A 12,194-nucleotide genomic window follows, 5' to 3' on the forward strand; every position below is an offset into this window, starting at 1 on the left:
CTGCTCCCCACAAGTCCCCAGCTACAGTTTTGCATGCTGTTGGGACTTATTTTATTTTTTTATCGTTTAATTTGTCCGTCTGCGTCCTTGTGCACCGGCGAACGCGACGTTCAACGTCAGGCTGGAAGATATTTTGTAATGTGAAAAAATGGGAAGACAAGAAGGCGCGCTTGAGTCGTGATGTTGTGCCGGCTCCTTCGGCTTTGCTTTGTCTTTTTAAAAGATGGTTTCAAGGAGGGCACTTACAAGCACTGGCCCGAGCCTTTCAGTGGAGCTCTTGTGTTTCCTTGAAGGACCGTCGACTTTTCCTTTGTGTATCCGAGGGTACTTAACACATTCTTTCAATTTCTTTTATGTCCTTTTCTGAAATGATTCATCGTTTGCTGAATAACGTATGTTATTTTTGCTCAGACTCAGTTGATCAAAACGCTACTTGACGATAATGGCGGTGCTACTAAAGTGAACAGGCTGTAATCTCTTACTGGGTTTTGTAAAGGGTCACGTCCGCAGCGGTGCACAACAAACGTGTAATCGTTAGCAGGAACACACTCTAGATTTATTAAGCATTATTGATCTGTTTGCGGCTCTTTATATCCCAATTGCATAAGAGGTCATGTGCACTGGCCTGTTAAAATACAATGCACCTGTTCCATGAACAGGTACATGACACTGTTTATTACATCAGCACTTCACTTGGTACACTTGGCACGCACACACAAACACACATACATACACCTGTTCTAGGAAGCAAACTTTTCAACGAGGACCCATGACTCCTATCCGATCTTTCTCCTCACACCTGCTCCTCACATTGTCTTTGAACTCTGACCCCCACAGGCCCGAAAGCACATCCTTGAGATCCAAACAAGGGACTGGAACCCCTCATTGGCCGAGCTGTTCGTGGACGAGCTGGCAGAGAAATGTGTCGGTAAGAGGAACACAAATCAAGTCTCCATGATAAAGGCAGCCATACCATGTAGGAATTAAGAACAGAACCTTGTAGAAGACTCGGTCAAGCGCAGGTAGACAGGTAGGTAGGGAGGTTGACAGACAGGTTGGTCTTCCAATAATTTCCTTCTGCTCAGAATAAATGATGATGATTGAATGATTGGATGAGCTTATTCTGGGCTACGACAGCCATAGATACATGATTATTAAAAAAATCAGAACTACATTTATTGATCTCTGTCGGGATGTTAAGAGAATTTCTACAGATATGTAAAAAAATGCATCTATAATACATTGCATACCATAGCTAAAGGGATGAATTAAAGATTTTCTTCCAGGCCTTTAAAAGAAAACAACCCAGATGATAACTTCCTCAAAATTGGTGATACATTTGGCTGACATTTGGCTGATACATTTGTCAACTCTGTCCCTGCCCTTTTAGTTACGTCTGACTGTTGGGAGGTAGATGTAGACTGTAGAAAGAAGGCATGTAGGTGACGTTCGGCCAATACAAGTTCTATGGTTTTCGCATGCCCGTGATTGGCTCACTAATTCAAAGAGTTGATATTATTAGACCCCCCCCATGTGAGTGTGATAAGCCATTAACAAGCCATTTGAAAATTAAGCTTCTGTCCTGTGTTTTAGGGACATCACAAGTGGGAGTGTCCACCTTGATGTATACCCCCTTAAGTTATCTAGTAATGGGCCGAGACATGTTGCGATGGAGCGTCTGATCACACCGTTCAAGTGCTAACTACAATATGAGCTCCACCACGAGGTACCGATCTCATCTCCCTCGACCCACCACCCCCCCCCCTCCTAGGCTACTGCGGCGCTGACCTCAAAGCACTTTGCACGGAGGCGGCGCTGATGGCGCTGCGACGCCGCTACCCGCAGATCTACAGCAGCAGCGTCAAGCTCCAGCTGGACGTCTCCTCCATCACCCTGGGGGCCGCCGACTTCAGCAAGGCCCTGCAGACCATCGTCCCGTCCTCCCACAGGGCCCTGGCTCCGTCGGGGCGCGCCCTGGACCCTGCCCTCAGGCCCCTCCTGGACCACTCCCTCTCTCTGGTGCTGAAGTCCCTGCTGCGAGTGTTCCCCCACGCCGCCGCGCAGCAGACCGACGGGGACAATGCAAATGGTAAGGATGTCTCCCTTGGTGGGCGCGGGCGGGCCTGGGAGCCTGTTGTTACCGCTGCTGCTGCTACTACTACTACTACTTTGGTCCCGTCAGCGGTCTGTTTATTGGTTATTTCCTCCCTCCCGGTTCTCTCATTGCATCTAATGGGAGGGTAGTCAACTCATTGTGCCACTGAACGAGCCGTGACCGGTTGGAAGAGTTCTGGTAGGAGCTCTTGCACCAATTCATTTTCTTTTACACATTGCCCAGGTTTCGAATACCGGATTATATTTTAATATTCCCCCGACTAAACTCTTTATATCTTTTTTTTTTTTTTTTTTTTTTGTGTTTATCCTGAAGAAATGACACAGGATTTTATTCTTTTCGGTAAGGGCATTGGAACAGAAACTGAGTGTTCAGGGCTCAAGGCTTCTACTGGTGGCACTAACTTGTTCATTTGGTGGCACCTTAACCAATGCAGGCGGCTTTGTTGCAGTGTTGGCATGTCTTTTGCCTGGTAACCATCAATCTGTGCACAATTTATTTTAAGCGAGTGATTCTTTTCAAAGGAATATGCAAAAGTGTATTGCATAGTTTGTCTTTTTATTTTTTACTGCCTTGTGCCTCGACATCTCTTTCCTCATGAACCAACTCTAAACACTCCTTGCCGACCTCCTATATCAAGAAACTCTACAGACTAATAATCACAGCCTGCTAATTAGGTAATATATAGCCAAGTTACGATTTATTTTCATTCCTTTCAGGATAGTGCATTTCTTTGCAGGCTCTTGAATTGCACTATAGCCGCCGTGCAATTTCATTGAAACGTTGGCAATTCATTTTATTTTATTGTTATGATCATTTGAAAGAGGAACTTGTGGTTTGTGTATCCAATGAGCGCACTCAGACCGGCTCCACTATGCAGCCACACTGTGACTTCTGCTCAAAACGTTGCGTGTATCGCAGCTCCGTCCATCACTCTAAACAAAGTCCTAAAATCAAAACTCGTTCTCCTTTCTGCTCCGCAACGCTGCTGGACGCAGCGCTTCTTGGCTCGGTTGGTGTGTGTGCGCCAGGGTGAAGAGTAGGTCCGAACGCCACTGGCTATTACCTTGTTTGGGGAAAACAATATCATCGATATTTCTTTATTTTCTTCTTTTACTAGCACCAATGCCACCTAGAGTAGTATAACCTTGCATCCACATAATTAACTTTCTCAATCTTGAGCCCTGATATAACTATATATATGCATATCATTTTCCTTTTTACTGAACAAAATTACCTCTGATCCACGAAATAAGGCGCAGCATTTTATGAAAAGATGTGAAGAAACCTTTTCAATCGCCGATTTGACGCATTAAACCAGGGACTTTTGAAGCTGCATTAACCCACTTGTAAGATGTGAGGCAATGCATCCAGTCAACGGAGACGCAACATAAATCTGATATTTTCTCCTAGGATAGTTTCCTCTTCATCCTACTTGCGATGAATACTATATGAGAGGGCTCCATGGCACCGCAAATACCTAAAAACCCTTTTGTTCCACCGCCGTTAATGTTTATACTGCCACACCTTGTCCATTTTCTGCCAAACCCAAACACACATACACATACCCATACACACCCACACATTTATCATTGTTTAAACAGTGTTCTTCATTCCAGGCGGTGACAATCAACAGCTAGAAGAGGATTTATGCAGCGACGACGACAATGAATGCACCCCCTCCATCTACGATGTCAACCCCGCCGGGCCCACCATGAGCCTGCTCCCCTTCCCCACGTCTCAAAGACCCTTCCTTCACCTCTCAACGTAAGTCCAGCTCTGTCCATTCCTTCACGGGGAGGTCGGCGACCAGAGAGCTTGGTGTAAAGTCACATTCCAGAAGAACACAGGCCTGATAGAGGCTTGAGCTCGGCCATGTATGTTGTCAAGAAGTGAAAGTGAAAATAGGTGAGGGGTGCCTTTTTAAAATGTCAAGTCAACACGTCAACCTAGCTGACTTTTTGATTGACATGTCTGCCACCAACCAGGCGTAGTCTATATAAAGAATTATTTTACCTTTGTATGTTTGCACTGAGGATGGTCTGAATGGGACTGAAAACGTTTTTCACACCCTTTGGGTTGCACTTTACTCCTTGCATCGGCTACCTGGTGTGCGAGTTCCGCTCCTTTTATTGTTGTCAAGAAAGGCAATTCTCTATGGTGTCTTCGAATGTATTTCATAATTTCAGGCACAGATAATTTCACTTCCTATCAGCCCTGAGAACAGTCTCTTGTATAGAGTGTTAAAGAGTGAGTTGGGTTGGACAGCTCTCTGCTTCTTTGAGAGTAGGCTGGAAGACATAATATAATTGCAATATTTGAAAAGCAGACACATTTGTTGAAGGTGACATCCATGTTAGGTCTAAATTATTATATTTATTCATCTGATATTTTTTGATTCAATAATTAATTGGCAATGAGTCAGCCCAACATAAAAATTGAGGCAACTGCAATATACAATTAGACATCAAATATACACATTCAGACGGGTAATACCCTATAGCACTAGAATCCACGAATGATGAGTCGTAAGTGCGCTTTTGCCGGTTCAAAGCAGGCCATATCCCAGCCCCACTACTAGCTCCACTGTCAATGGAAAAAAAAAAAAAGCGAGCCGCCTGGACTACAAATGAGAAGCCATGCTCATGGAGGGCGCCGCGCTCCGACGCCGTTCGTTAGTGGACTGCAGAGGGCAGACGAATGTTGTGTCTGAGGAAAGATCCGGCTCTCTGCATTTCCTGTGGTTTTAGTACCACCTTGTGGCCGAGCGCAGTGCGGCTATGGATAGCAAAGAGGGTGTTATTTATTATTCATTTGATTGCCTCAGTGCCATTGCCAAATTATTCAATTGTTTATATTCATTGCATTTCCGCAACAAATTTTTATGTCCTCCTCCGATGTTTTAGCTTTTGTATCTTTTATATATCGTTTAGTCCTCTCTCCAGCAATTGCCCTCGGTGACTAGTGCGCACACTTGGAGGGCCTTTGTAATTTCCCATGGTACTTAGCACGGGGCTAACGTCTGACCCCGCGGCCTGCCTGGGGGGGATTAATGCCTGGCATCGCTATTGGCGCGCGGAGAGACATTTAAAAGGAGCGGACGATTGCACCGTCGGAGGCAGGGGGGTCGTTATTGCAAAAATAATCAATTGAATCATGTGGTGGAAAAATACCATTAAAGCTAATTGCTTCTGACTCCGTTGTTTGTTTGTCTTAAGTGGCTTGTTTGTTTTCAAGCCAGATGATTTTTAGTATTGCGTGGTGGTGTCGGTGTCAGGGAAGGGGGGGGATCGGGCTGGGGGGGGGGAGTGGGGGACTCGGCGGGAAGGATTTGGCGCTCTGCTGGTGAAATATCAGGGGGGGTCGATTGGTGTCAGGCTAGGGGGCGAGTTTCTCAAAAGGCTAGAGACTTATTAAGGCAATCTGCACCACCCATCCAGTGTAGACCCCCCCCTCCCCCCCCCATGTCTCCCGAGGGAATGAGCCCCACCTATTTTTGGTGCCTGACCCATAACAGATGAGCCACGGCGGGCCCTGCCTTGCCTCTGGAGTGAACTCTCGATTAGCCCTGGAAGATATGGAGGGATTTATTAGGCCCATTACGACTTTTAAATTTCGGGTGTAATACAGATACGGGATCTCATCATCTGTCCTTTTTTAGGTTAAGAATCCAACCGAGGTTTATTGTATTAGCACTGGGGTTCATTACAGTCAAGTAAACGGTAATTTCACACAATATCAGACTGTACTCGTGTGATAAATCGGAGGTGCGGGTACCATCTCATATTTAATTTAGACTACAAGATTACGTATCCAAATAGGAATATATTAAATTTGGTCTCCATAATACGACGCCGTCTGAAAGACAAACGATGCGCGACCGCGACGTTGAATTCTCTGCCAGGACGACACCGCAAACTCACTGTCACTTCTCTTTATTCTCCCTCTCTCTCCCTCTCCCTCCCTCTGTCTCTCTCTCTCTATCTCCACCTTCTTGGGCTCCAGCTCAGTGCTCCAGCAGCCAACGGCGTATCGGCCCCGGCTGCTCCTGGCCGGGCCCCCGGGCTCGGGCCAAAGCTCCCACTTGGCCCCTGCCCTGCTCCACCACCTGGACAAGCTTCCAGTGCACCGGCTGGACCTGCCCACCCTCTACTCAGTCAGTGTGAAGACTCCAGAGGAGTCCTGTGCTCAGGTAAGGACACACACAAGCGCACACCCACGCACGCGCACGCGCGCGCGCGCGCACACACACAATCCCTGCTAGTGCTTTACTTTCAGTATCTTTTGCTTTCACTGCACACTTAATGTTTTGGCCATTTTAGAAAACACACAGGCAGGCACACGCACGTTTTTACCCAATATATGGCTCTTTTTTTTTCTCGCATTGGGTCCATTGTATTACCCCATGTTAGCCTGTCTTTGGGTAGATAACCAATATCACTATCGCTGCAGCCCTAGAGCCAGCTTTGTGTGAGATGGTTTGTTAAGCTCACAGTGCAAACAGTGCCCTTGTTCCATGAGGGCTGGCTGGCACTGACGGCATTGGTGGTTTCTGTTCGGCTGTGTCCCCATTTATTTTCTTTCGTCCTTTTTAGGCTTTTAAAAAAAAAGGAATCAAAAAACACTTTTACAGCTTCCAGCAATGTCGCTGGTAGTGTGATCATCACTACAAATGCTCCCATTTAATACAACATTTGTCCAGAACACCCTAACGCTGGCAGCAGTTCGCGAAAAAGAAGAAAGATCGAAAAACTGCTCTCGGTTTAAGTTTTTAAAAAGTAAACCCGTTGTGCCGTCTCCTATTCTCTTTGGTGCGCATTCCAACAACACGTCCTTTATTTTTTCGAACCCTGTTTGTGTGGGTGTTGGTCTGTGTGGATCTGTGTGTGTGTGTGTGTGACATGTCCCTTGATGTCTCTCCCCTCTCGCCGTCCTGCAGGTGTTTCGGGAGGCGCGTCGGAGCGTGCCCAGCGTGGTGTTCATGCCACACATCTCCGAGTGGTGGGAAGCTGTGAGCGAGACTGTGAAAAGCACCTTCCTCACCCTGCTCCACGACGTCCCCTCCTTCAGCCCCATCCTCATCCTCGCCACCATCGAGTCCCCCTACTCACAGCTGTCCGAGGAGGTAGGGCACGCAGACACACACACACCCGAGTGCGCTCACACACACCGACACACGGATACATTGACAGACGTGCAGACGTAAACTTTGGCAAACGCATACATGCAGGTACGCATACATGCAGGCACGCACGCACGCACACGCACATCCACACACATCCACACACACACACACACACACACACACACACACACACACACACACACACACACACACACACACACACACACACACACACACACACACACACACACACACACACTCTCTCTCTGCTGTCAAGGGTGTTTTTATTCTCGCAGATTACACCTTGTCATTCATGCAAACGTTTGCTGCCTGCTGCTTCTCACTTTTTTAAAGTGGTTGCGTTCGGTTATTTATTTATTTAGTCATGGATACACACATTATTTGTTCCGCCAGCGTTTTTCTGATACTAACCCCAGTCAGACTTGTGTTTGGGTCGGTTGTGTAATGGGTCTGCTACACTAGATGTGCCGCTAACCACCAGCTTAATTGTGAGTCCTTCTTGTTCCACCGGTTCACCACTAGGGGGTAGTCTTAAAAGACATCCGAACCTAATCTGCGTTCTCTCGGATGCCCGGAGACAAATTAATCCTAAAGGAGACAATAAAGGCTAATCTTATTTTCTCTTAATAGAGCCCAATATTGATTCATAATTCTACACAATTGCACCAATGTTCTCAAGGTTTCTTGCCTTAATATTAAATGTTTTCAGGGAGGTGTCATAAAACTATGGCCTGTGAAGCCCTTTGATTAAGGACTACCGAAATACAATTAGCTCGGCATGACAATGTTATTCCGTTTCAGTGTTTCACCAAGGATATAAATAAAAAAGCGCTTTCCTCCACTTAACCTGACTATCTCAGATGAAGAGGCAACATGCTGCTGGTTGACGTATAGTAGCGTGCTGGTATATACTTTGACTTTAAATGTCATGCCCGGGGTATACAACAGGCTTGAGGAACAAAGTCAAAGGAAAATTGAACTGCGCATGTTTACTCACCCCGGTTTGAAATCTCACTTAAAATGTCAAAACAGTGAGTGAAGTCCTCTACACAGGGAGCCTTAGAGCGGCTGAATCCACATCTTCTAATGCTAAAAACAACAACGTTTAAAGGCCTGCACATAACGCTTCCCTGAGATACTGGAAATAAATCGTGCCCATGTTGATATGTTTCGGATGGCTATTATCATCCATATCTTTTTGTTTTGTGCTACTGGGCAGCATTCATCCTCTGTTCTCTCCTCTGTGCCCTCCCTTCACTCCTCCATCCCAATGTATCATTCACTCTCTATTCTGTGAGATAAAGGGCAGTCTGACCACCCGCGGAGAGTTAGCCTCAGAGAGGGATTGGGCGTCATGAGGAGGAATAAAGAGGCAAGGAGACAGAGAAATACGGAGAGGGTGGAGGGGGGGGGGGGGGTCCTATCTAGCAAGCCAGCAGAAGAGCTAATTACGTCTGGGAACCCTATGCCTTCACCCCGGGACACACACACACACACACACACACACACACACACACACAGAAGCACACACACTTCAAAATCGATGTGTGTGTGCTTGCATGTTTGTGTTCTCGCAGGCCTTCATCCTGCCTGAGCTCCGGGCTGAGGAGGGCTCCTGGGATGGTTTTCTCTTGCTCTGTGCCGGACTCACATTTCTTTGTTTATTTTCTGTTGCCTGTTTAGTTCACCTTCCCCTTTTTGATATAGTCGCTCTTTGTTGCCGTTCGCATTTATTACCTCCCACCGCTCGTTCTTCCTTTTCTATTCCTGTCTTTAATCGGTTTTTTCCACTTAGTTATTTTTTTCTTGGTTTCTTAATACGTACCGTATTCATTTTTTGCTTGCTCTTCCCCCCCCCTCCGTCTCCCTCCCACAATTTCACAAGGGGCCATTTTGAACCGGGATAACATATGCTCTTTTCGTGGGCTGTTTAAACGGGATTTCCGCATCCAACAAAAGGCCTGACACGTCAAAAACATGGCCCCCGCTTGCGATGCCACAATGGTCAACACTTTCCATTTGTCCCTTTCACCTCATCCGTGGATTTATTATTAATGTTATTAAAAAAAATTGTTACATATTTGAGTGAGAGGAGAGGGGACGAACGGAACGGAACTAGCTGTCAAATCCCAACAGAGCACTTGCCTCTCTGCCGGCTTGTCCTTCGTGATGTACTGCTGCTGCCACGGTCCCCCGATGGCCCCCCGACAGCCCCGCATCGGCCCCTCCGTCACAACACCACTCCATGTCGGGCTGACCGCTGACATTCCCGGGGCGCCCGCGCTGGAAATCCAATCAACACTCCCTCTCACCCCGACCAACCTCCATCGGATTGGCTGCCCCCCCACCCCCCCCCCCCCCCCTTTTCAAATGGACTTAAGATGGATTCCTTTGAAGAGCGCCCCGACCCACCCCCCCACCGAGCCCCATTTGACTCCGGAGTGCGACTTCAAAACAGGTTTCCAATTTAGACATCAGTTGTCTTTAGCGGCGGTCGTTGGGGGCCACCCTGCTGTTCATGGGAGCGTGCGAACGGCGCTCACCCCATCAGGGGGATGAAGTGGCCAAAGCAGGCTCTGGAGAAACACCGTCGCCCCGGCTTTGCCTCGAAACTCTGTCTGCCGCGCTGTTTAGTGGTCACACCGGTAAAGGGAAGGAAGGGGACCACCTGGTCCATTGGTCAAGAGTGTTGGCTCGTTCTTTTCCTTCCCGAATCCATTTTCACGAGTCCTAGTGCGGTTTGCCACTTGCAGTCACACCTGAGGTGTTTGCCAGGACGGCAAATAAAGAGTCTAAAAATATGGATTAGCAGTTAGAGGATGGACAATGAATGGGGATATATAATTCTCAAGGGTCTCATTTATTGCGCGTTGGCAAAGTGTCTTGTTACCCTGAATTTCAAAGACGTCTCGTGTGATCCGACCATCAGTATTCTGGTGATTAAACACCCACGTCTAGTGAAATGAGATAAAACTTTTCTCTTTTCTTTGGTTGCCTTCACAAAAGTTTTCCACAGTTTAGGGCTAAGCCATGGCCTATTTTAGACAATACCCAGCTTTTGGACACATCTGTTAAAACAAGCATACAAAAAGCCTTCTTTGATGTGTGCTTGGCATATGGGTGCAGCAGAAGGACTGCCCCCAGTGCACACAAATAAACAAGCCTTAACTGCCTTTTTATTGTTTATTTCTTTTTTAAAGCGGGGATTTGCGCTGTGCAGAGTCTTGCCACTGGCTAGTTGCTCTACTTGTGAGGGATAAATTGTTTGGTTACACGATGCGTGGGTCTTTTTAGACGAGTCCGCTCTCTCTCAAGGTCCAATTGTTGTTTTCTTATGAACATGGTTTGAGAGGTGTCTATGCCTTATTTATGTATGACTGTGTGCGTGTTCATTTAGATGGACACGCACACCCACACACATGAGCACACACACAAGAACACATGAACATGCAACACACACACACACACAAATGAGCACAAACACACACGCGCACGCGCGAGCGAACACACACACACACTCGAATACACACACACACAAACCAACAAGCACACACACCGGAACATACACACGAAACCACACACACTTGAACACACACAAACGGGCACTCATAGGCACACACACACACTCGAGCCCAAACTGCCCAGGGTGTTGTAAGGATCCAAGCTTCCTCTGAGGGTGCTACTTTGCTCCCTGGCACAAACATGACGGCGACAGCTGCCGTCTCAGCTCCCGTCCTCAGTGGGGACCGGGCTGCAGTCTCTCTCCTCTCTCTCTCTTTCTCTTTCTCTTTCTCTTTCTCTTTCTCCGTCTCTTTCTCTCTCTCTCGCTCTCTCGCCAAAACCGCCACTGCAGGCTCGGGTCCAGCCCAGATCGGACACCGTCCCCTCCCTTAACAGTCGTTGTCCTGTTTAGAAATGGAGGAAGGGATGGAAATAGCGGAGGCAATGCTGGTGAGAAAGAGAGAGAGCCATGGAAACGTCACCGTTTTCTTCCTATGCATTTGCTAGAATACCGTAGCAACCGCACGGAACACTCCCTAGGTACCACCCCGAGCACCCTGGTTACCACCCCGAGCGCCGTAGTTACCAACCCGAGCACCGTAGTTACCCCCCCCGAGCACCCTAGACACCAACCCGAGTGCCCTGTAGAGACCACCTACAACACACTTGCAACCTGCCAGAACATCAGGGTGATCACCCATAACACTATAAAAACCAGAGGGAACCCCCCTAGCAACCCCCAGAACACCCCAGCAACCATCGGGTACATTAGCAACTGGGTAGGACACACTAGCAACTGTCCGAAACACCCGGAAAGCACCGCCCCTAGCAGCAAGCGTTAAACTACAGCACCACTACTCACACTTTACTTTACGTTACTGGTATCAAGGTACAAAAGTGTTTAAAACCGGGTATATTTTCACCAAGCTACACCCAATCCTTTTTTTTTTTTTTTTAACGTTTACCTTTTATCTTCTTTTTTTACAATGTATTTTTCTCTAACTGGTCAAAAGCGGCAGACTTTAACACGTGCAATGGTGAGTTTATGATACAATTTATGAACATTTAAGAGACTATTAAACACTTGCAGGGCTCTGTGTGGGTTTGTGTTTTAACATCTCACTATAAAGAAACAACATTACTAATATGCCATGCTATTAATACCCATTTTCTTTATGAAGATAATATTGGTTTGATTTGCTGTAATTGGCTACTTCGGCTTAGTGGCCAAATTGAAAAGTAGTATTTTCTGAGCTGTACCAGAAGCATCCACCCTGTGGCTGCTTCCACCTTCTCCTCCACCTCCTTAATGATTGCATCCCACAGACATAAGACGCAGTTTGTACACAAACTTTTGTCCGCTTGCTTTCGGTGCTGCAGCCTCAGAGTTTGCCTGTGTGGGTGGAATTGGTTTACACATGCCTCCCGTCCTCC

The 12,194-nt window shown here is 47.2% G+C and overlaps 1 protein-coding gene across 1 annotated transcript in view; it reads left to right on the top strand.

The window, feature by feature from the left end:
- The window catches only part of atad2b (ATPase family AAA domain containing 2B), a 78,785-nt gene that overhangs the window by 11,959 nt on the left and 54,632 nt on the right, over window positions 1-12,194 (top strand). Inside the window, 5 exon segments of the mRNA XM_060041705.1 lie at window positions 838-928; window positions 1,772-2,089; window positions 3,733-3,880; window positions 6,119-6,305; window positions 7,053-7,238. Of these exon segments, the coding sequence (XP_059897688.1) occupies window positions 838-928; window positions 1,772-2,089; window positions 3,733-3,880; window positions 6,119-6,305; window positions 7,053-7,238 (930 nt within the window).

Source organism: Gadus macrocephalus, chromosome 21 (genome assembly GCF_031168955.1).
Source record: "Gadus macrocephalus chromosome 21, ASM3116895v1".
Classification (NCBI taxonomy): domain Eukaryota; kingdom Metazoa; phylum Chordata; class Actinopteri; order Gadiformes; family Gadidae; genus Gadus; species Gadus macrocephalus.